The 25804-nt window shown below is 40.8% G+C and overlaps 1 protein-coding gene across 6 annotated transcripts in view; it reads left to right on the top strand.

Annotated features, from left to right (window-relative positions):
• Positions 1–25804, top strand: part of GALNT11 (polypeptide N-acetylgalactosaminyltransferase 11) — a 59361-nt gene that overhangs the window by 28857 nt on the left and 4700 nt on the right. For 5 of the 6 annotated variants that reach the window (XM_054060786.1, XM_054060788.1, XM_054060787.1 and 2 more), the window contains 7 exons: positions 540–665; positions 3690–3939; positions 6805–6922; positions 8723–8875; positions 11382–11600; positions 14142–14246; positions 24831–24968. In XM_054060786.1, coding sequence (XP_053916761.1) covers positions 540–665; positions 3690–3939; positions 6805–6922; positions 8723–8875; positions 11382–11600; positions 14142–14246; positions 24831–24968 — 1109 coding nt within the window. Of the gene's footprint in view, positions 1–539; positions 666–3689; positions 3940–6791; positions 6923–8722; positions 8876–11381; positions 11601–14141; positions 14247–24830; positions 24969–25804 lie in introns of those variants that run through there. The other variant, XM_054060792.1, reaches the window with a different exon arrangement.

Below are 25804 nucleotides of genomic sequence, written 5' to 3'. Positions count from 1 at the left end.
GATAATATTTATTTCAGAATATCCTCTGTTGAAAGTCTTCTGCCTCTCTATTTCAAGTTTCTCTATTAAGTTTCAGCTGTCTTTTGGGGTTTTTTGGTCCTCATTTTATATTCCCCTTAATTTTTCTCTGTGTGTCCATCTTCTCTTCAATGGTAAAATCTTGCTACTTGCTATGTTAGAAACCACTGTCCTCGAGGAAGCAAGGAAGCATTATTACTCGTACAATCATCACTGATGCTAGTTATGTTACAGTAGTGCTTATAGACTTCATCGAGCTTCATTCTCTTTCAAAAGCACATGCTTGCCAGCAGTGGCTTTGATCCTTTTGCATTTTAGAAAAGCAACCACCTCCAGGAACTGGAGGGCAGGTGTAGGTGGCTATTCAACTGTCCTTTTGGTACTCTTGCTTTGAGGTGGTGCTGTATTGGGGTAGCTTTTTTGACCAATTTTTGGCACGTTTTAAGTTGTACACTTTGAGACTCTTAAACAGCTTTCACAGTTTTCATCTTATTGTTGAACTTATAATTTCCTTTTCTCAGCTGACTTGAAGAAAGACTTGGATGAATATGTTAAAACTCAACTTCCAAAAACCACAAAATTGGTAAGAAATGAGAAGCGGGAAGGCCTGATTCGAGGAAGGATGATTGGAGCATCTCATGCCACAGGTATACTTTCCTGTTTCTAATTTCCTTGTGTACTTTGACCATATATTAATTTTGTGACTTCTTTCTGTGGTGCAGCTCTTTCAGATGTTGAATGTTTGACCTGGTATTGCTTTAGGCCACTATGGGGGCTATGCATGTCATGCCGTGTTCCAAGCTACACAGCTTAGCACAGGGGAGGAAAGATTTGGCATGACATTATCTTAGGGGAGAGACATTTTAGTCATTATTTCCAAAAATCAGTGACTTTGAAAGGAGTTAATTGCATTGATCTTTGGCTATTATGTTAACCTATGTCAGAACAGCTATACAAAGTGCCTTCAGTGATAATCTCCATAATAATTGGAGACCTTAACATTACTTGTGCATTTAAATGTGTGTCGTGCAGTTGACCAGGAGCTTTATAAAGCGTTTTTCCAGTATTTCTCCACAGCTTTCCTGCATTAATCCTGAGGCTTTACTGTTACTCAAAGAAAAGGAAGCAAGGAGAGCAGCACAGGAAGGACATGGATCTGTTAGAATGAGTCCAGAGGAGGCTGCAAAGAGATCTGGAGCACCTCCCATGTGTGGACAGGCTGAGAGAGTTGAGGTTGTTCAGCCTGGAGGAGAGAAGGCTCCTTCTAGCAGCATTACAGTGCTTAAGGGAGCCTATAGGAAAGCTGAGAAGGGGCTTTTTATCAGAGAGTGCAGGAGTAAGGCAAGGGGTAACGATTTCAAGCTGAAAGAGAGGAGACTCATATTAGAAATTAGGAAGATTTTTTTTCCTGTGAGGGTGGTGAGGCACTGGCACAGGTTGCCTGGAGAAGTTGTGGAAGCTCTATCCCAGGAGGTGTTATCCAGGTTGGATGAGGAGCCCCCCCGTACGAGCACAGGCTGAAAGAATTGTGTTTTCTTAGCCTAGAGAAGACTCCAGTGACACCTTATATCAGCCTTCCAGTACTTAAAGGGGGCCTTACGGGAAAGAAGGGGACAAACTTTTTTGCAGGTCCTGTTGTGATAGAAGAAGAGGCAGTGGCTTAAAACTGAAAGAGAGGAGACTTAGGTATTAGGAAGAAGTTTTTTGCTGTGAGGGTGGCGAAGCACTGGCACAGGTTACCCAGAAAAGTCAAGGAAGCCCCATCCTTGGAGGTGTTTAAGGCCAGGCTGGATGATTCTTTAGGCAACCTGATCCAGTAGGAGGTGTCCCTGGCCATGGCAGGTGGTTTGGAACTGGCTGATCTTTAAGGCCCTTCCAATCCAAACCATTCTATGACTTGTTACTTACTTACATGTAAATATAGAGTAGATAGAGTAAATTCACTGTTTTTATTGTCATTAGCTTCAGGAAATTCATGCTGTGCGGGAGAAATTTTTTCAAATTAACCAAACAGTGACTTGGCACATTTGCAACAAATTTGAGTTTCTTAAGCATTGTCTGGACCATTAATTTCTATTTATTTTCTTCCTTTGCAAGTTTGCTTTTGATTAGGTGAGTTAATTATTTAGGGTAAGTCAGGGAAAGAATAAAATAAAAGTAGTTTTTGACAAAATTTAGTGAGGCAGTGTAGAATTTTTGCTATTCCTGCCCTGAAAGAATGTTGTCAGGAACATCTGCTTCAGTACTGGATATTGTGTTCACAGAATATTTTCTGCATGTTTTGTGAGAAAGCTATCACTTCAAATTGGCAATCTGCTTGCTTATTAAGGTAAAATCTAATCTGGTTTCTAGTTCACCAATCTAATTGCAAAGTCTTTTCATATGAGCTTTTCTGTTATTGCAGTGAGTGTTAATTGAGATAAACTATGTTTGGTGTTGTATGTACACTGTGTGCCTTTTACCACAGTGTTCCTACTGATTAAATTCCTTGGTGTCTGAGAAAGTATTTGCTACCTTCTCAAATAATTTTGAATGGCAGATAGTGTCGTAATTGGTATTTACTCATTAGCATTGTAATGACGTAACCCAGGGAGAAAATTGTGCTTGTGCTTTCCAAGCTGTGCTAGAATTCGTTTGTGTTAATGCAATTTTAAGTCATTTTATTGCTTTTCTGAGCTGCTGGAGTCTGTTTTACTTCTTCCTCAGTCAAATACTGTCTGTTGTTAATGAGCGGCTTTGTTATATTTGTGTTTCTAAATTGTTTCCTTTAAAACTCTTCCCCATGTCTTCTACTTTGTGTTACATAAATTTTATGTTGTGTCATAAAAATTTGGATGAATTTTTAGACAAACTGAACCTGAAGGTGTCTCATGGATCAAACTCTGCTATGGTCAGAGGAAACGTAACCCCCATGTAAACTGAAGGGACTGAAGTGTTGCTTGGGCTGATACTGGTGGATTTGGTTATGCCCGCTTAGGGCATTCTCTCTCCTTTTAAACTGGTATGGATCCACAATCACTGTAGAGCTCAGGAAATGGGGAGATCCTTTGTTACTTCATATTCAGGAACTAAAATGCTGTGGCCTGTCATGGATGAATGCAGATTAATTCCTTAGAAAGGCTTGGTTTAAAAATCCACAGATCCAAGCTATAACAGTAACTGGATGGGTGCTAAAGTGTCATATCAAGCGAGTCCAAGACTATTACAGTCAGTGGACAAAACCAGCTTTGTCATCTGGATAATTCATCCAGCCTGATGTCTGTCATCTTCAGCTGTCTCCATGGCCTAGCTTAGGCATGGGGGGTGCTCTGTATTAGAACAAACTGACTCTGAATGTTGATCTGATGAGGCTTCACTTAAAGTACAGTAGCTCTGCTGAATCTGAAAACATCATGACTATAAAAACCCTGTCAAAGAAGTGCAAATAATGGCCCACTTGAGAAATTTGTAGCTAAATGTGAATGGCCAGGATTGACGTTCTGTCTTTGTGACAACTATCCCTGTGGAGTCTTTGATTTGTCAGTATTTGTGAGCACAGATGGTGTTTCCCCTCTGTTACACAGGGTAGTGAGGATACTTGCTGATGCTCTGCTGCCAGTATAATTGTGTATGTGTTTGTGCATTTCCAGTTACCATGGATCTTTGTGTTTTGTGTGCTTTGGCCTCTGTAGGGAAAGTGCTGGTATTCCTGGACAGTCACTGTGAGGTGAACGAGATGTGGTTACAACCTCTGCTGACGCCCATCAGAGAAGATCGCAGGACGGTGGTGTGCCCTGTGATTGACATCATCAGTGCTGACACGCTTACCTACAGCTCATCCCCAGTTGTGCGTGGAGGCTTTAACTGGGGCCTGCACTTTAAGTGGGATCTTGTTCCTTTGTCAGAACTGGAAGGACCTGAGGGAGCCACTGCTCCAATCAAGTAAGGTTCCTCCTACATGGTGTGAAGCTCTGTGTAAAGCACGGATGATCAGAAGCACTTTTAAACATTGTGGGATATATCTGTGTGTGCAGTTTTAGAAGCAGATGCTTAACCTGTCAAACATCTGACTTGTTTATTTTGCTTAGAAATAGCTTTGGTTACTATTACCCACTTCAGATTAATTTCTCGCATTTCATCATAAATTAGATATATCTGTCTTATTAGGTCAAGGAAACACACTTTTAGAGAATGCTCGCACGACAGTAGCTTTTCCTAAAGATGGAAGCCTTACAGAATAGCGCAAGCTCCTTATTAAATCTGTCCAATAATTACAATTTTGAGCTGTGCGTTGATGTTTCCAGTCTGTATTTAGCTTAATGATGATTTTGATAACCACCTTTGTGCTAGGAGTAGCCTGCATATCCCACTAATATAGACTCTATAGTTTCTATGATGAAATGCTAAAGAACTGCTAGAACTGGGAAAATGTTTTTGCGGTAATAGGAAGGTGGTTTCCTAACTGATGGGGGACAAAATCAGAGCATATGGTAATTTTCTATGTCAATGGAATCTTTTTGCTTTAGATTACGTTTTTAGTTTTCCTCAAACAAGCAATTACTTTGTCATAAACGTTCCTAAATGAACACACATGGATGTGAAAACCATCTTTAAAATATTACTTGTCTCTCTACACAATGTGGTAAGTGCCTAAAGCTGCCTATTGGAAGCCTATCTGTATTTGTTTTGCAGTCCGAATTGCTTGAGAATTGCTCTGAAACAGAAGTCTTTGTAAAGCTTGACATTGGGACCTGAAAGTTAGCTTCCTTAATCTTTTCGGTGACTGCTTCGCCTGTGCAGAACTGGCAATATCTGGTTCCTCCTGGACACATAACTGCTATAAAATGATACCAGTAGACATCTTCTTTTAGTAGTGCACATGTATGGCTCAAACTTGAGAACAGGAGCTGTCCCAGTGTGAATCCCCTAAGAAGGACTAGCGCTGGTAGAGCAATGGCAAGAAATGGATTGTGCTTTTTCTAACTGCAGGTATCCATCTCAGTACAGAATTCAGGTTTGAGATGTGGAAGAACTTTGTTTTTACAAGCTGACTCCTTGCAGAAAATGTGTATTTGTAAGATTTGCAAAGTGAATTGGAAATTGGGCAGTCTCATCTCTTAGGTTTTTTTTTTTATTGGACTATAAATGAAGATCATTTCAGGCTGACACAAGCAGCTCCAGCACAGGTTCTCTGCTGTGCTCTGACAGCTCTGCAGTTAGACTTCCCATGTCTACTTATCATGAGATTTGATCTGAGAAGCCAGTACACTTCTTAAGTTACTTACCAGTTTGACTGGCTTGTTTGAAAAACACCACTTTGGCAGATTCTGAAGCTGAAAGGGAAGAAAGGGCAGACCGGGGAAATCTAAATGGGGATCTGGTATAGACCATCTTAAAAATCTTTATTCTATCAAGAACTGTTCTCACAGTTACTCTGGGACATGCCTGAAGGTTAGTTCTTACTGCATTCAACACTGTTGTTGCATTCCTTCTATTCACTTTTTGGATAAACTCCTATGGAAAAAGCAGAGAACTTTAAAGGGAGTCTAATCATCTAAAAAGATTACATTTCCTGAGTATGAAAGTGACTTTTCCTCCTTGGAGGTCTCTGCTTCCTTCGAAAAAGCAGCTAGATTGCTATTTAACCTTTGAAAATGGCTTTCCCTTAAATGGAAAGTCTTACATTTTACATTATGGAGACTGTTACAATGAAACACTTTAATTCCAGGGATGGAAAAATTGAGAGCAATCTTTCAGCCTAGGTTTTAAAGTGACAGAAACTGCAGTACCAAATTGTGTGAGAACAAGCAAGGAAATCCAGACTTAGGTTTGATTTCATCTCAGGTTTTTATTAATGAGGATGAGAAAAATCCTATTCTCAGCCTGTTGTATGTTCCAACTGTATCATATTTATGTAGTGTCTTCACTCTTACACTCTTACGGCATTCACGTGTTACAACTTTGTGGTGTAGGAGCAATTCAATCTAGGGACCACACAACAGGGATCGTATACGGATTTCTACAAAACAGAGCACCATTCTAGTAACACATAGGCAAGTTGAAAAGCTGACAAACCTCAAAAAGAATGTGTATGCAGACATAGAAACTGTAAATAACTTTCGTATAAACTGATCATTGCATCAGTGACAAAACAATGCTGCTCCTGGTATTTAAATCCAAACTATAGACAGAGTAGCATTTCTTTTAGCAGCCTACTGGTTTCTGTAATTTAAATTTAGACCTTTTTTCTTGATCTAATTTAATATGGGAAGGCAATGTATGCTCTGGATTTTACTCCTTCTGCAGCTCAGTCAAGCCTCATCTGTATAATTTTGCCCGTTGTGAGGGGCAAGAACATATCATTGTCTGCAAGCGTACAAGTTTGTAACTGCAGAGGAAATAAGTTATGGTAAAGACAGATCTAATTAAAGGCATGTCCCGAGTTCCACTGTAGAAAACATGATGGACTCAAAACTTGTACAGGTTTTTACTTTTTTTCCCCCCTAGTAGAGAGACAGCCACTTTGTTCCTCTTTCCCTGTCCTATCTGTTCTCCTCAAGTTTACTATGCAAATAAATATGGTTTATAGTATTGGAATAATGAAAGATAACAAATACCACTTACAGTTGTGCTTCTGAAAATGTTTTGAGACTGAAGAGTGATCTGATGATTTCTAGTGTCTTCAGGATTTAAATTGTATTATGTAGGTCTAAATTTAAGCTTTGAAACTAGCAGATGCAGCTAAAATTACTGATTTTTTTTTTTTTCTTTCAAAGAAAATTAACTTCTTTCAGTATTCCTTTTTAGGTCACCTACTATGGCTGGAGGCCTGTTTGCCATGGATCGTGAGTACTTTAATGAACTTGGACAGTACGATAGTGGCATGGACATCTGGGGAGGAGAAAATCTGGAAATATCTTTTCGGGTAATCTCCCTTTTATGTGTATTGGAGTATGAACCTTGGTGTCTGCCTGCTTCTCTTCTTTATAATTTCTTTAGCATTGAAATAGCTATTTGCCCACAGAAACTGGCACTTTTATTTCCAGGAAGGATGCCTCCAGTGCACAGCAACTGCCTTTATAATAATCTTAAATTAAGATTTAATGGGAAAATTAAAGAGAATTTTGAGCTCTGAAGTTAAATGTTTGTGTTTTTTTCTCTGTTTGGGGTATTTCTTACTATGTATGGAGAAGCATAAGAAAAGAATAATCATGCACATTTCTGAAATGGGTTTAAAAGCAATTCCTAATGAGTTTCACAGGTTGGTTAAAAAGATGGGTGGCACACAGCAACATTGATACTAAGTAAGCTTATTATATATCCCTTGACCTGTATGGGGCTTTTCAGACACTCAGCTTTTTTTTCGAGGGCCTGGAAATGTAAATGTTTTGTAGCTGAATTAAGAATCGTGTAGAGGAGTTGCCTTGGTTAGGAAAATAATGAGCAAGTCATAATTGGGAAATACGAAAGTGATACTTCATTGGGCTTCTTAGATTTTATTTAATATTCCTTGTTACTCCACTGGAAGAAAGCCAACTTTTTGTGATCATATCATATATACCTCTTAGCTTCTGTAAAGTGGGTTTATCAACAGGTCTGACAAGAGTGTCCTGAAAATAAGACACTTATCATGACAAATATGAAAAGGGGATTAAAAAGTTGAGTTAACATAAAAAAGCCCCAACTCAAACCAAATACGTAACCCCCAAAATTTAGATAACCTTGTCAAATTGGATTTTTAGAGAAATCAAGATTAGAGCTCAAAAATTTTAACTAGAATTTCATAAATTTGAATGACTTTAAAGGGGTATGTACTGAGTAAATAAAATCTTCCAAGTTTTCAGTACAAAATGTGATTATTAAATATCTGAGTAGAACTGTATGGAGTGGGAGGAAATTATTATTACTGTGTACACAATTTCAATAGAAGGAGCTTTGAAAAATTTGAGCTTATTCAGATATCTTAAGGTCTGAAAGCCCCCTCTTCCTGAGTGAGAGTTGTAAAGACCTTTTAGTCTTTATCTTATCCAAGAGAAGGGGTAGTTTTAAAAGTAACGTGATAATAAACTGCTAGTGAGATTGGAGAGCACATAAGTCCAACAAAGGGCCAATAATAATAATAATCTGCTGGAAGCTGAAGTTTAAAAAGAAATTTAACAAACTAAACGGAAGTAGAGTGTATAAAGAAATCTGGATCTGGGGTGCCAAGGAGCTGGAGTAAGGCACCTAAATGTAGTCTCTGAATGCAAGCAGTATTTATGGATTCCGTATACTTAGCAGGAATAAAGAGCTCTATAAAAGTTCATGCTTATTTAGATGAAAAACTCTCCAGGCTTCCTTGATGATACTACTGACTGATTGGCATTATCTGTTGTGGTAGCGTGGACATGTAATTCTCATATGTGCAAATAAATGTAGATGTCTAAATTTGCGACGTGAATCCCAGTCCATATATTTCAGTGTTTCTAATAGGCCATTAGAGGATAACATTTTAGAAAATTTGCTATTTGTTTTGCAAGAACCATGACGTGTTATGTGGAATGCATGATGATGTGACAAAAGTAGGCTTTTCTGGCCTGAAGATTTATTAATTTAACTTGTCAGAATGCATGACGTGTAGATCAACATTGCTGACACCTAATCGCGTCATTGTGTATAATGGGAGGAGGGAATGAGCCTTGTCAGTATACATACAATGAGGTGTGTTCTGGTTTTCTGTGGGCAGATCTGGATGTGTGGTGGTAGACTTCTGATCATCCCCTGCTCCAGGGTGGGGCACATTTTCCGCAAAAGACGTCCCTATGGGTCACCAGGGGGACAGGACACTATGGCTCACAACTCGCTGAGGCTGGCACATGTGTGGATGGATGAGTATAAGGTAAGACTCAATTCTAGATCATGAAATAATGTCATTAACTGGCCGATTTTGTCAGAGGACTGTGTAGGCTCTTAGCTTTTCTAATGGGCTTTTTCCTCTGTAGTCTGATATCCTAATGTTATTTTTGATATGAACTCTTGTAATTCTGCAAGGTTGTTGTTTGGCTTTTGAGTGCTCAAGTCTACTACCTGTTACTTCTGCCAGCTGGAGGTGAAGTTTTATGCTTTTTTAATGAAGTAAAGGATGATAAATGAGTTCTTTTAAGCTCTGCATTGCCGTGTGTCCACATCAGTATTACAGGCAACCATATACTGCTGCTACATACCTTCAGGTAGTTTCCATGTCAGTGAGACAGGAATTTTGTGAGTTGGTTGTTTGCTTTCTGCTTTTTAACCAGCAGTCTGATTCTTAGTCTTTCTTGCCTTGGAAGATCAGTCAGGATTGTCCTCTGGGTTCAGGGATGAGCATATTCCTTCCTTGTCTTCTGATCTTGGTACTGGTTGTTTAAACTGTAGTTCAGGTTTTTGTGAAGTCCTCATCTCTGTGATACTTCAAGACATTTTGCCTTGTGAGACCATTTGCTGTGTGGGCAGCTCCTGTGCTCCCTACAGTTTCTGTGCAAGACATATTTTATTCACTTTGTCTTCTGTAGATGTTTGTTTCAACCCCCATCCTTCATTCTGATATTCAGTCAGTTTGAGGAACAGAGCCTATTAGGGATCATTAATTTTTATCTTCATTCTCCTTCTCCATAATGCATTGGTAGGTTTGATCTATTACTTTCCCTTTCATTGGTGCCTGGGCCCAGTTCTTTTGTGATTAATGATGGCTTTCTCTGAAGCTTGGAATTGATTCTTTGTTGTAATTTCTGGCTAATGCTTATAATTTAAGTCCAGCAAAGACATAAATTGCTGATTCTAGCAGTCTCTTATCACAGACTTATGTCCTGAATTTTTCCAGCTGTTTCTAATCTAATTCTCTGATAGCTGCCAGAGACTGTTGTCACGACAGTTTTATGTATGGAAGGCAAGCCTAGAAATATTTTTTGGTTTTTAAGTGTAGTGCAAATATTTAGGGCTGGTATCATTTACTAAAGTGATAGATGATGAAGAGTACAAAGATAAGACTTTAAAGGACCTCTTTTATAGCAAAGAGCAAATATCAATATTTAAAAAAGTAAAATTGTATAATGGAAGGGAAACAGGAAAATTTTTATAGCTGTCAAAAGCAAAATGTGGAAGTAAGTTAGTTCACGTATACGGTGAAAATAAATAGTGTAGAACAAGGTAGGATGCTGAAATTTGAACTTGAACCAGGAAAGAGGCAATTGGAATAGCAGAGCTGATAGTTATGTGCAGTCTATCTCCAAACTTTCTGAGAGTTGTCCAGCAGTGCAATGTGCCTAATGCTTGAACATCAAGTGCATCCAAATGGTCAAAGATCTTGATAAGGACAGATGTGTAATTTGTATTTAGATACTGCTGTCATCTGAATATCAGAGTCTGTGGTAGGTAATGGAAAACTGTCCAGAACCACATTATAGTAAGTAAATTCTAGATGTCTGCTAGAGAAATCCAACAAAATACCATAGCTCAGTGCCCCGAAAAATTATTTCTAAATAATATATAGTAAAATAGTTAATGTGCAAAGAAAATGCCTTTTCTTTGAGCTCTATATATCTAGCTGGAATTAAAGACTCTACAAAAAGATTTTTCTTCTAGTTTTGGTTCATGCTATGTTGTACTTTCATGGATTCCTGTTTGTTCCCATTGTCTTTGCCTTAGAGTTGAACAGCACATAAGATTGAGCTGGAATCTTAATCCATCCTTGCCTACCAGGTACAATTCCCAGTATAGTCATAAACTAGAACATGAAAATAACAGCATTGTGGGAGCCTTTATGGAGATGATGCAGATCAAGAGAAACAACTGGGCTTCACAGAAGGCCCAGTTAATAATTCCAGTTCTTCATGTGAATAAATGCGTGGTTGCACTGCACTTCACGAGGTAGTCCCACTCGTAGGTCTGTTCTGATATGGAAGAAGGCTGGAAATGATGGAAGAGAAAATACAGTTGAACCCTACAACAGTGACAACAATCAGTTGGATGATAAACTAATTTAAGGAAACCCTGACCAGATGAGAATGATGATGATATACACATCTGTTTCTGACCTAATGACTCTAGGATGCCATTACTGCTGATGGAATATAGGGGTGATTTGTTTCCTTCCGAAGCTAACACCTTAACAAAGTCAGCAGATTCATGCCCAAGAAGTGTCTTCATCAAAAAAAGAAAAGCAGCCTAGAAAGATTAGCTCAGAGTTAGGCAAGATACATTTCACATCCTGTGACTGTCTAAACTCTGGAATTTTCTAATGCCAGTTTCATACTTAATGGTTAAAAATGTAATGAAACTTTGGGAGTTATGTAAACAGGAAAAGGTGGGAAAGTGATGATCTGAAATTCTTCTCCCCTTGCCCCCCAACCTGTTTCTCTTAAATACAGGAGCAATATTTTGCTTTGAGGCCTGAGCTACGGATGAGGAACTATGGAAACATTACCGACCGTGTAGAATTGAGAAAAAGACTGAACTGCAAGTCATTTAAGTGGTATTTAGATAATATCTATCCTGAGATGCAAATATCTGGGCCCAACGCCAAAGCTCCGCAGCCAGTTTTTATTAATAGAGCACAGAAACGACCGAAAATAATCCAGCGTGGAAGGGTAAGAAACTGTCTTGAAAATACAGGATTCTGTTTTTTCTAATGATTTTGAGATTCTTCCTGAAAGATTACAAGGAAAAGTGTGTTTCTATGGAGCTCAGAGTTTTAGTTTTGCAACAAGCTGTCTTGAAAATGACAGATTCTGTGTCTTTAGAAAAGACAAATTGGTTTCACTCTGATCTATATTTCAAGGCATCTATATACTATTCATATGAGGTTTCTTACCTCAGAGTTCTGAGTTATGAAGTTTCGATGTCTTTAGAATGTGCTTTCATGGCTGTTGGTTCTGAAGATGAATTTGTACAGAGGAAATTTGACCTTAGATTTTCATGCTCTCTTGGTTTATAAGACTACAGTGTAATTAGTTTTCAAACTCATTTCTTTTACTGGATACTTTTCTGCAAAGATGAACATTTGCATCTGAGACTGATGATGATTTTTCTACTCTTGACTGTTAGATAATGAACAAAAATGAGTTTTGCTCCTTTTTTCTTCAAAGTACAAGTGAAGAGATACGTTTTTACACATATTCATGAAGGATTAAATTGATTAAATTCATGCCTGTGTTTATGGGGTTGTATGCAGGCAAAGTCAGCATAGAGTTGCCTCTGTTCTTGCCAGTGCCAAATTCGTCTGATGTGCGCATTTTACACTTCCCCAAAATAATGGATAACTTCAAACCCAAGACAACTTTCTGAAGGTCTTCTCTTTCGCAGAGTGGATTATGGTTAGCAGATTCCCTCTAGCTTAGTAATTGGAAGCACTAAGTAAGGATGTAGCCCTCTCCATAAGGTATCTAAGGTAACTGTATCTAAGCTAAGCTGTGAAGTTATTTATTAGGGAAACTCATTGTTTCCCTGAATAAAACTGATGCAATGTGCCGATTACGCTAATTGCTAAATACTGTTATCCCCCTCATCAGACTTCTTTCCCCCTCCCATTAAATTTAATAGCTTTCTGCTTTCATTCAGATGGAAGTTTAACTAAGGAATTGCTGATGTGGCAGAGGCTAATGGGGAATCTGAATCCCTCAACAACTCTTAAGGGGGATCTTCCCAGCAGTAATTTCTCATGGCTTAATTTGGAGAAGATTTTGTGCACCCTTTAAGAAGGGGGAGTCAAGACACAGAAAAATGCAGTTCCTTGGCTTGGTTCTCTGGGGTTCCACAATTATACCCAGCATTGTGTGAGAGAGTCAGCTTTGGCTCTAATGATTGTATAAATTATTTCCAGATGCCTACAAGGAACAGAACGATCAGCCAATGTCACCACTGCATGCCAGACTCTTTGGGATTTGGGATGAATCACTCCAAATCCCAGTTTATTCTCAAAAATTAATTGGGCCAGAGATAAGTGCAGGTTTGACAGCTGGGAAGAACTGTAACGATCACAAATTGTGACAGTGCTTAACAGTGTTATCAAATGCTGATCATCATGGCCAATAAAAACAAGGACAAAAATCATATAAACTCATGTAGCTGTGTGGTTGGAAAGCCTTCTGTTGAGTGAGGAGTGATGAAAATGAGAACTCTCCTAGAAGTCTCTGGGGTGTAAGGAAATGTTACTTAGAAGGTTTTGTGTAATTTGTTTCAGATGTTTGTAGGGAACAGGAGAAAAGTGGAGCACTTGAGGAGGCTGTTGATGTGTCTGGGGACAGCTATTTCCAGAAATGGTGTTTAGTGAAGAATATGATTTGGTATTTGCACTGATTTTTGCTGTCATGTGGTGGAGCAGTCCTTTCTTTTTATTACTGGAAGTGTGTTTTGGCCTCTAAAAATCCATAGAATAGATACAAATCTTGAGACAGTTCTGTATGTCTTCATAATAAAATGCAGCTAGCTAATTAATCAGCCTGGTCTTGAGTTGAGGACAGCAAATTCTTTTCTGCTCTACATTCAAGCTCCAGATTGGAAATAATTATTTTTAATGTGGATGCCAGATCAGAAGCCCTGCCATCTCCCACACATGCACAGACCAGTGGCTGTCAAAGGCACTCCCATGCACTTGGAGAGTGGGGCTCTGCTGTGAGGAAGGAAATGGCAGAGTTGCGACCATTGCCAGAATAATTGCCTTTATCCTTTGTACCTTTGGCTGTGTGCAGTAAAGTTCTTGATGTGCAGCCAGCAATTGCTGCCTGAATAGCCTGATCCCACCTCACCAGCTATGCTACAGTTGATATTCCTGAGGTAGTGACTACCTGAGACCTGAGAGTTTCATCGAAAGTGCAAAAGGGAAAGAAACTTGACAGACCATGGCCAGCATGTGCTGAACCGTAGTGTGTGGACTGCACTTACTATAAAGAGGGAAATCTTGATGTAATTAGAAAACAAAATGGAGCTATTTAATGCTGTTTTTTCTCCAAATTATCTGAAAAACAAAATAGTGTTTTAAAAAGGAAGGAGGTTGTTTTTCTTATTGTGGGTTGGTTGGGTCTTTTTGTGGGCACACTGAGTCCTAGGGCTTCCAAAGTATTACCATATGTTCCCTTTGGTATGTTGTGTTTGTCCTTTACTCTGCTTATCAAACTATTTTCCTTTCATAGTTGTATCACCTTCAAACCAACAAATGCCTGGTTGCCCAGGGCCATCCAAGTCAGAAAGGAGGTCTGGTAGTGGTTCGGGAATGTGACTACAATGATCAAAACCAGGTATGATATTCTGAATTATATTGAATAGTGATATACATCTTATAAGTTGCTAATACATTTTCTAGCTGGCAAAGTGCCCTACTGTAACACCTCATCAGCAAGCAGGCTGGTTTCAGAGTATCGTTCAAACTGCAGTGCTGGCTGAGGAAACGGTGGAGCTTCCTGCTCTGTGACTACTGATACTGAGCGTTGGGTATTATAATCTCATATCTTTATGGCGTGAATCTCAGTGTTGAAGATTATCCCTAAGTGTCTCCTGATGGGTTCATAACCCACCGATTGACACTTCAGAATTTGTAGAAGCTCTTTCAGTCAGTTCCTCATACCAGGATTTAAGGCAGTCTTTTCATGGCCTGCTGTTCTTTGTGTATGGCAAATTCTTGTGCTGCTGCTGGAGTGGCTGTAGTTTGGGGTGAATGAATGATCTGTTATCTTTAAATAAACAGCAGGAATTATAAGGAATTTAGAAAATTGTTTGACTGCAGGATTAATTGGAGATGAATGTTTAATACCTAATGAGAGTTTTTATATTACTACATGAAGCCTTTGCTATTCCACTTCTATTATTTCAGGCAACAGTAATTCAGGACTAGGATAAACAATCTCCAGGGTAGAGAGATCTTCATCTAATGCCTTAAAGACTTACCTAGCTAAGAACTGCATTGAGAACATTATTATTTGGGGGCCTATGGAACTCAAGTCTAAAAACTAGATCGCCTCTAAAGAGAAAAATAATCGGACACAAAATAACTAGAGCATGGGTGAGTTGTGCTGGACCAACTTAGTACTTTATGAAATGGGCAGTAGAATTCAGGACACGGAAACTGCAGCAGAAAAAGCAGGATGATTTGTAATAGTCCCAAACAATGGTGTGCTTTGTCAACTAAAGGGACTTTCTGCCTCTCGCTTGTGGCCCCACCAGCTGAATGTGACAGAGGCAGACAGTGTGAGGAATGTGAGACAGGGTCTGGGTAAGGGTAGTCGTCTCTAGACATGGTCTGCACTTGCCATTTGGACAGGACCAAGCAACACATCTCTGCACTTTGCCTCTGGAGTACGGAGTAATCGTTACTATGACCAAATTGTAGGTCCCTGTGTTAAAGGTGGATGATTTCAAGCTGGAATGGGGATGAAGGTGTTCCTATGTGATCTCTTCCATTAGCTGTAACAAAGTCAGCAGGTCTTGTAGATGGAAATACTGTGTAATAGTAACCAATTGACACCGGTGATAGTACACTTAGTGCCAGAGGTGTTACATTGCTTTCTGAACCATCTGCAAGTGAGAAAGCAGCAACGACTTCCAGTGGATGATGTCCACAGTAAGAACAGATGGGTCCTTGCAGTTCTGTTTCTCTTCTCCTTCCTACAGTACTTCTAGTAGTGAACTGCCACATGGCAGGAGGGGGAATCTGGTGGTTTGCCTTATCAAAACCCTTTTCTGATTTTTTTTTTTTTTTCTCTTGGAGACAGAAACTTCAGTTAGCCTTTTTGTGTTGAGAAAGACAAATTAATGCTCAGGCCATTTATCTTTGGCTTCTTTTCTCATGAATCTAGTTTACTAGTGGTAAATTAAGCAATTAGTTCTTATAAAAAAAAAAAACAAAAAAAAAACCCCTGGCTGTGCTATCTTCTTTCACAGTGATTTTGTTCTCCAACCAAGTTTGTTAACCAACACTTTGGTTTTCTGCCATTAGACTTCTTTTGTTCTCCTGATAAATGCCAAGAGCACATTCAGGCAGCTTTCTTTCATATCCTCTTGAGCAATCGCACTATAGATGCAAGAACATCTATATGCTATGCAAGAACAATGTAGAGAAAGACAAGACTGAATTAACAGCTTCTGCTTGTAGAAATGGCACGAAACTTTCTGAGTATTGGAAGCTTTTATCTGTTGTTTTTGGTAACATTCAATCACGTTCAGGTGATTTTTGCCCTAGCACCATCTATTTTGTCTTTGGCCTAATAAGAAAGCCTTAGTAGGGTCCAGTGAAAGGCAGGTACCCAGCTATCCTGTTCCTGGATGCCCACTGGCAGCAAGTTAAGTGTGTGATGCTTAGTACACACAGTGCAGATAGCTATAGTGGAAAATACCAGTCTGCACTTTGTGAGCAATGTTTTTGTCTGTGTTTTTTTTCTGAGGCAAAGGTGGTATTTTTTGTAAAATATTTGCTTTTTCCGAGTGTTTAATTGTATTTTGACCTCTTGTAAGCCTTTGGTATCCTGTGGCAGTGAGAACCACAGCTTAGCTGTGCTTTCTTAGGGCACCTTAAAGGGAAGGGAAGGGACCTTAAAGATCATCCAGTTCCAACACCTCTGGCATAGGCAGGGACACCTTCCACTGGATCAGGTTGTTCAAAGCCTCTTCCAACCTGGCCTTGAACACCTGCAGGGATGGGACATCTACAACTTCTCTGGGCAACCTGTTCCAGTGTCTCACCACCCTTGGCTTGAAAGGTTTCTTCCTAATATCTAATCTAAATCATAGAATCACTATGTTGGAAAGGACCCCCTGGATCATTGAGTCCAACCATTCCTATCAATCCCTAACCCATGCCCCTCAGCACCTCATCCACCCATCCCTTAAACACCTCCAGGGAAGGTGACTCAACCACATCCCTGGGCAGCCTCTGCCAGTGCCCAATGACTCTTTCCGTGAAAAAATTTTTCCTGGTGTCCAAACTGAACCTCCCCTGGCAGAGCTTGAGGCCCTTGTCCTGTCCCCTGTCACTTGGAAGAAGAGACCAGCTCCCTCCTTTACACAACCTCCTTTCAGGCAGCTGTAGAGAGCAATAAGGTCTCCCCTCATCCTCCTCTCAACTTAAAACTGTGTCCCTTTGTCCTATCACTACACTCCTGGTAAACAGCCCCTCTCCAGCTTTCCTGTAGGCCACATTTTCTGTGGAAATAATTTAATGCTATTTTGTGCTAATTTCATTTGATGCCCACTAATTTTTTCCTTGAGGAGCAGGAATAAGTTATGACTGTTTATCTCTTCCAGGCTGATTTTGTTCTCTGAATATATAACACCCTCCCTTGAAAAATACATGGTATTGCTCAGTGAGTTGAAGGAGCAAGGTGCAGTCTACCTGGGAAAACATTCAAGGGGCTGGGAAAACAAAACCAGGCTGCCTTAAGGCTCATTGTTTGCCATTCTTTTGGTTAGAAAACGATCTCCTGTTTAATCTTTTGACTGGAAATTGGTCTTCTGTGTAATGTAGATGTTACATGCATGTGAGAGCTGACCTTGAAAAGTGGGAGTGTGGGGAAATCGGGCTCACTGATGGAATGAGGTTGACCTTACAAGCAAATCTGTTTCTCCTATATTTAACGCGTGCTTTGTTTTCTCTAGCCTTCATGGCTGCTAAGAAATTTCAAATTCTCACTTAGCTCTTTTATTTAAAAGAAATAACAGATGCTGTGTAACTTGTGGTTGTATTAATATTATGGGTAGTTTTTAATTGATGTTGACTTAGATTATCATGTTAAGTTAAAAATTACTTAAGCACATCAAACTATGCTACTTTTTAGGACTTGACAGTGACATTCAGATAATTTTTGCTGTAGAAAGAAAAAGCAATAAGGGAAGTGGTTCTCACAAAGGTGATGCATCTAGAAACTAAAAAAATTGTGCCATTTTTGAAGTTATAATGAAAAATAGGATGATTCACTAACCGTGATATACTCCATCTGGGATAGTACTGGGGATTAAAGACAAATTCAGGAATAAGTGGTGGAAATTTTATATTTAGAAGTAGCACAAGTAGAAGAGGTGATGACTTAGAGAATGGAGGTCAGTGCAGAGAGGTCTGAGGTCACAGAAAAAGCAGAAAAAATAATCATGAATTTTGCAAGCAGAAGCCTAACATGGCATGAGAAGTTTTGTATTTGAAGAGTGGTCATGTGAAGGAACTGCCAAGAGTGCCAAAGAAAGTTGTCCTGAAATTCTGTAGTGTCTGACATCTTTCTGAAAACGAAACTTAAGAATGCACAGGATAGCACACACCACAACTTTAGTGTTGGAGGAGGATACTTAAGCACTTTGAAAGATCATCAGGAAAGACTGGAGATGTCTGAAAACTGAAGTAAAACTGTGGTGTAGGTTCTGCCCCAAACCATCATGCCAACGTTGAGTGGTGATCAGGAAACAAGGATGCTGAAGCAGGCTTTGAGCTAGATACTGCCCTAAAGGAGGAGTGGAACTGCTTACAGACAAACTCCAAAGAGAAGCATCACAGAACACTAAAAAGGAAGATTTTGGTGTGAAGCACAATGGCCAGTATGGGACTAACCAGTGGGAGTGTTTGTGAGCTAACTGCTAAAAGCAGGTTGAGTTTGTCATGCAGCTAATAAGTGCTTGCCTTCTTCCTCACCTAAATGCTTAAAGCCAACATCTTTTCACAAAAAATCTCCTCTTAATGTCCACTGAATTATGTGGATTTTTTTCTACTGTTTGTTTTCAAGTATACTATGTTAACTCTTGAGGTATGCTTTCTGTGTTGTTATAAACTCTTCTCTGTGTGTTTACTTCATTTTGATAACTAAGCCTTTCTTTTGCTTAGCAATATATTAAGCTTTAAAAATGTGACTGTTGCCATTCCAGCTGGGAATGGTGCTAAGGTGTCTGAGCACGTGCATCTGTGCTGGGGGCCTTTAAAAGACAACGGACAGGGAATTTCAGAAAAGCTCTGTTAACACTCCTGTAGCACTTAATAAATGAAAGAATGCATACTTTACAAACTGTTCAAGAGTCAGTCTAGAAGGATGTGCTCACATGTGCAGTTCTTCTGTGAAATCTTTCTTCCTAAACCTTTGGACTGTGGTTGTTAGTTGTGCTGATACAACACATATGAAGGTATGCAAGTTAACTCTGCTTGCTGCTTTTCCATAAACTATTGAGGGAATGCATTTCCTTGGTCCCTCTAACAATTATCATGATGCATTGACAGTGTACTGAGCTTTGAAACAGAAAGCATGTATCTGCTTTGGAACAACTTTCACGAGGACTAGCTTTCCAGGCTAGCCATAGTGATTGTAGACCACCAAACTTTGCCATTCCTGATGATTTTCACAAGTTATTTGGTGCTGCGATGTCACCGTTACCCGTAACAACAGGAGCTGAAGTGTATGCAAATAGCTGTGATGATGCAAATTACTGGACATGCCTCTTCCTCAGTGCTGAGGCAGCGTTCTTGTTCTCTTTAGCTGAATTTTTGTCTTTTAAAAACTGTCGGATTGAATAAGACAACAGTGCCAGTCTAAGCAACAGTTTGTAACTGATGAAAGTACTGGAATGCTGCTCCTGTCGGCATGGCTCACAGCAGGGATTTTCTTTCACACAAAGGGCTGTTTCTCTAGTAGTTGCTGTCTTGCATTTACTGACATTTTACAATGCATTCCTCTAGTGCTAATGCAATTTGCAGACCAAATAAGAGAGTATGTCCACAAAGCTTTGCCAATTGGCCAGCCGTCCCTTTTGTTATGCTCCACAGCACTCTGAAAGACAAAGGGTAGTAAGGCTGATGCTTCCTGGTTTATTTCATATCACTTGGAAATATTTATTCCCTAGGAACAGTGAGCTTCCCTTTTCTACCTACTACACATTTTTTTGATAACTTGTTTTTTCCTAGTTTGGGTGGTAGGTTTTGTTTTAATACAATTGTCTGTGTTGACACCAGACTCAGTCTTCTAAGGAAACACCGTTTTTTTGAAATTATAGTAGGGGGCATCCTCCTGGGTGATGAGACACCATTTGAGCTGTTTCCTTGCTTGAATTTCCTCTGAAGTACTTCGGCTAGCTGTTATCTGGTGACATTAATCTGTGGGAGCAATTTCATCTTTCACCAAAAAAATTTCAGTAACACTATCTCCTTATTATGGTTAAAAATAATACCAGAGAGGGATCCCTGAAACGTAGGGGTTTATGGACAGTCTGAGGAGCGTGCGTCCCTTACCGGCAGTGGCAACCTGAAACCACTGAGGAAAACCAAATATTGGTAAAATGAGAGAGCAAAAAAGTTCCACTGTCCAGTCTTCAGCAATGTTAGACTGCTGTTCTTGCAAGGAGTTAAACTGTAGCCATCACTGAAACTGGTCATTAAGCTGTGTATGAGAAGAAGTTCTGTTCCCACACACCTGTCTGTATGCAAATGAGATTAATGAAGTCATTTTGGCAGTCAATCCAGGAGAAGGATGAGTGATTTGTTCTGTATTGTGTGGGAATAAGGTAAAATCCTGAAGGTACTAGAAGCCCTTGGGGAAACCTCAGTTTAAATCTGTAAATACTACTTTTTGAGGGGACTAAATTCCAAATTCAGTACTTCCTAAGCTGCACATGCATAAAAGTTCGATACTAGCAGAGTTTGTGCTTTGGACTTCCTCCGAATTATTCTGTCCAAGAGACCCACTCCAGCCCATGCTGTGCGTCTGTCTTTAGGTGACCAGAAGGATACACACACTGAGAATGCATAGCCCAAATCTGTGGGTCTGTTTTCCACCAGGGGAATGATTGACCAGCTCCTGCAGTCCAGGTGGCTGAACACGGACAGGACCTCTGTGCCCCTGTAGGCAAAGGCAGGTGACTCTGATGATTGGTGGGAGACCGTGGGCAGGCACCTTATCACTGTCAAACCCGAAATGCTTTGCCTTAGGGAAGATCTCAAGGTTATCTAGCGACATTGAGGACCCCAGAAGGGTTGGTTGGCAGCTGAATGGCCCATGACCCTCTGAGAATGAAGGGGTGCACCTTTCCTCTTATCTTGTTGCCTATATTGAGAAGCAGGAAAAAAATGGTTGCTAGAAAGAGGCCAGTCCTACAGCATTCACCAAAGTCATTTACTTAACGCCAAACTTGATCAATTTCAGTAAGGAGAGAGGTTTTTTTTTTTGTAACATCTGCCATTTAGGTTTTATGTGAAAATAGAAACAATTAATTGTATTCTAATTGTATCCTGGTGTTTTTCTTGACTCCAGTGAAAATGGGCAGTGATTTTTCCTTAGACATGTGGAGCAGATCAGTCATTAGTGTCTCTCTGGGGAAGAGCAGTTAAAGGAGCTGCTTCCCTCTCTGGTGGGAGCTGGGCAGAATTCCATTTTTAGAAACCAGAATCTGACAGTAATACAGTGATGCTCTCTTGGGTGTGTGAGGAAGCAGATGCTGGATGAAAATATCCTGCACCTCGTCTGTTACCTTTTTTTTTTTTGTAAATAAAATTTAAAGTGTCATTTTTTTATAGAAAATATGCAGGAGGATAAAACATCACTCATTGGGGAGGTATAAATCCTAGGCAGGCACCTCATAGATTATCAAAGGATCATAGGACGTTTTGGGTTGGAAGGGACCTTAAAGATTGTTCAGTTCCACCCTCTGTGCTATGGGCAGGAACACCTCCCACTGGATCAGGTTGCTCAGAGCTTTATCCAGCCTGATCTTGAACATCTCAAAGGATGGAGCATCCATGACTTCTCTGGGCAACCTGTTCCAGTGCCTCACCACCCTCAGAAGAAAAAAATTCTTCCTGATATTTAATCTAAATCTCCCCTTTTTCACCTTAAAAGCGTATCCCCTTGTCCTATCACTACACTCCCTGATAAAGAGCCCCTTCTGAGCTCTTTTGATATTGTGCTTGAGCCTGAACCCAGGCATGTCATGGACAAAAGGAAAATGAAAGCAATTTATTCTCCTTGTAGATCAGATACCAGTGGTGCTGGCTGCCAGGAAATGTTTCCTTCCCATACTGATCTATTGCTCCTGACAGCCTGTAACTACAAGAGCTAAACATTGTCCTTCTTGTCTTCAGCAACAAAGTAGTTAATAAATTCTGGAGTATGAGAAGGCTTGCAGTTATTTAGCAGAAAACCCCATGAGGTGGCTCTGCTTTCCTCGTGCTTGAACCTGTTAATAATGTGGAAGTTCACACTGATATTCTAATCTGAATTTGTAACCATAATGTGCCCAAAATTTGGCTTTTTTTCCCCCTCTTTTCTTTGTTTGCTGCACCAAACACATAATTAGTTTGAAATTAATTTTGGCCATCTTGTGTAAGTCTTGCTGGAGAAGTATCACACTGGATTTAACTTCTGTTGTGTGTTCTTTGCCATTACTTGGCTTTTGTTTAAAGGTCTGCTACCTGTGTCCCTGTGGTCTTCTGTCTCGGTTTTTAACAGTTTCATCTGTTGTTTGGATTTGGCTCAGTCATTATTCTTCTTTTAATAATAATACTCTTCTAGTGAGTCCTGCCATTTCTTCATTCTCTCCTCCTCTTTAATCCTGTTATGCTTTCTTTGTCATGACAGAGTTTAGATGGAAAGACACAGAATGCCTGAGGGTAGGGCAGATTTTAATGTAATACCTGCACTTCCTCAGTGAGGCCTTCACTGTGTTATAACAGTCACTGTGATAATGAATGAGCTGTGTTTATTTCAGTCGTGATGTCCAGCTGAGGCAATGTCCTGAGTCGCAGCTCCCTCCGGAAGACTGGGTTTAGTTTCATCACACAGAAATAAAATAAAAATCAGAATTTGTTTTTATTTATCTGACTTTTCTGCCTGGAATTTGATTTTCTGTACTCTGAGTGTGAAACTCCTACAGACTTAGTGGGGAAGAAGAAAGTCACAGAGAAGGGCAAGGTTATTGCAGCACTGAGCTGTGTGAAATTTAAAATGGGTGAAAGAAGAGTGTATCAGAAGAACTGAATGAATCTGTAGGTACAGACACTTCTGGCATCGTTATGAGGGACTCTGTTCCCTCTTATTCACAGGGGCAGAAGTCAGGGAGAAGGGAGTTGATGGTGATGAATAAAGCGGATGTGCAGGGATGCTCTGTGTACACAGCGGCCTGGGGTTGGGTCTGGGAATGGCAGCAAAGCAAGAGGCTGGCCAGCTATACTGTCATCTGCTTAGTATCCAGAGAGGGTGGGAGATGCTGTCCAGGTGCCATGCGGATGCAGAGGTCCCACTGGGCTTCCAGAACAACAGTAATTTGGTGTTTAGCCAGGTGGTCTCTTTATTTTTCCTGCCCTGCCTAGTTGCAGTTTCCACATACTTTTTCCTCCTTTTCCCTACATTTTTCTAGCCTAGGGTATTTTGAGGTGCACACATGGAAGTTCATCCATTTATTTGCTTTTTAGCCAGGGATCAAAGTCCTCTGCCTAACTGATACTGGCCAGGGACTTTGCATGCCTGGAGGCATTGAAGGAGGGATGGGGGGACCAGCAACTCCAAAGCAGTCTGATGGTCCAGCTTCCCTTTAACCTTCAGCTGTGCCAGAGATCCCTTGTTCCAAAGAAAGGGTTAGGCAGCCCAGCAAAAGCTGGCATGGTATGGTCATGAACCATAGCAACTGAAGGCGCCTAACACTTTTTTATCCCAATAACATGTTGTGTGAGAGAGGACAAGCTGACTGCTTGAGTGTGTCCTTGGTTCTTTTTAGAGGTGATGATGGTTTTCAGTGTGGTAACACAGAAACTCCTGTAATGTCATGTGAATTCAGGAACGTAAATGGAGTTAAAGCTGCAAATGTGAACTAATACAGTCTTGTTCTATACGGGTGGGCCCCCGAGCAGGGCTGGAGTCAGTTCCCACCACCGCCTGATTTGCTAGGATACTGTGTAGGTTCTTGAGGTCGAGATCAACATATTTTCATGTTGGTTTGTTTAAAAGAAAGCAGATGTGATATGGGAGGACTGGTTTCCCTCTGAGCTGGCACAGCTGGCAAACACAGCTTGTCTGGGGAGCAGAGAAGGTCATAACCCTGTCAGTTATGGAGCATGTAGTTTCAGAATGGGAATGGTGAGGCAGTGATTTCTTTTGCTGCCCAGAGAGCAGCGTGGAAAGTTGTGATAGCACTTGGGTACCAGTGATCATCTTCTAATGGAATGAAGGTCTCTGAGCACTAGGCCACTAGCTGCAAGGAGCAGGACCAGTCTGGGGACTAATGTAGGCACCAGAATTTGTACAGCATTTGGTTCATCATTCATCATCTACAAACTGACCCCAGAGCACAATGTTAAGTAAGTTCCTATGTGTTCACGGTCAAATACAGCAATTGCAAAGAAGACTAGAGGTATCTTTCGGCCTTGCATGCCTGCCAAGTGGCTCTTCCCCAGCCCTTGGGCCATCTGCTGTCCTCCATGCAGTGTCCTCCTCTGGCCCCTATGTTGGCTCCCTGCGTGGAGCACAGGCAATCCACCAGCCCCTCCTTCACGCCTAAAGGATTACCTTTGGATAAGGAGCTTTACTGCCTGGCTTAATGACTTGACTCAGAATGCGGCTGGTCACTTGCTTGGAGATCTACTGCTTGCTTGTCTCATTACCTTTTCTGGCTGCCTGAACAAGAGCAAGGTATTGGGGCTGCTTGATATTAAAAATGGGAGCATAGAATGGGGGTAATGCCTCTGTGTAGGCTGTGTGAAGCTGGGAGGGCAGTAGAGCACTGCAGCTGCAGTTCTGTTGTGTGTAAAGAAGGTAGAAGAGTGGCAGTGAGCATTGCAGGGCACATCTCTGATATCCTCCTCTGTAGCTGAACAGAAGATACAAGGTACCTGCCCCAAAGCATTGGATTAAACGTCTTTCTATCTCTTCTTTCAGGTCTGGGTTTATAATGAAGATCACGAGCTGATTTTAAATAATCTCCTTTGCTTGGATGTTTCTGAAACTCGCTCATCCGATCCACCTCGTCTCATGAAATGCCATGGATCCGGCGGCTCACAGCAGTGGATGTTTGGGGTAGAGCACGTTGCTTGTTATTAATGTCTTAGTGATAATAGCGCTAACAGGATGTCGAGGTGGAGTATAGGGCCAGACCTCAAATGTACCAACCCAGTTGCGCTGTACTAGGCCCAGCCCACAGTCCAGGCAGCCTGTAGAAAACTTACACAGCTTTGGTGGCTGCATTTCAGCCTGAAGAAGACTTTTCCTTATGCTCTGGGACTTGCAGGCATTTTCCTTTGCCACACAGTAAGATTTATGCAGCTCCAAGCAGTCTTTTTTCTGCTTGTCACAGCCACCTGCAGCGCTGTGGCTGACAGGGATGTGGCAAAGAGAACAAAATCCACCCCACAGCTCTTTGTTGTGTTGTGTTGGCAGGAGCAGTCCCACCACGTAGGAAACAGGCAAGTCACTGCCCAGAGGAGCTGCTGGGACTCTGCAGACAGCCCTTTCCAGACAGAAAAGGGACTCCAAAGAGCCCAAAGCAGCTGCACCAAGGTGTCAGTGGAGGAAGGTGACAGGGATGCTTGGGGAAAAAAAAAAGAAAAACAAACAAAAAAAAGAAAATAAAAAGAGGAGGGTCTGTTTCTTTCTTACAGTTGTCTGGGTTTTGGCCTTGCCTTGGTTTTAGGGACCCACCATGTATGAGAGATCTGTGTGGCAGCCTGCCAGCGTGTGGGTGCTGAGGGCAGCGGCATTGCTAAGGCTTGGCCAGAGGCAGAGCAGGGGCTGACTGTGCTGCACTGCAGCCTTGTGGGCTCTCTCTTTGCTGAGTGCTTGGAACAGTTTTGGTAATCCCTCCACCTCTCTAAGAGACCACAGTATAATGAAAATCTGAATGAGTCCCTTGTAAA

This window comes from Cuculus canorus, chromosome 2 (genome assembly GCF_017976375.1).
Source record: "Cuculus canorus isolate bCucCan1 chromosome 2, bCucCan1.pri, whole genome shotgun sequence".
NCBI classification, from domain to species: Eukaryota; Metazoa; Chordata; class Aves; order Cuculiformes; family Cuculidae; genus Cuculus; species Cuculus canorus.
This window is presented reverse-complemented; position numbering and strand designations above follow the sequence as displayed.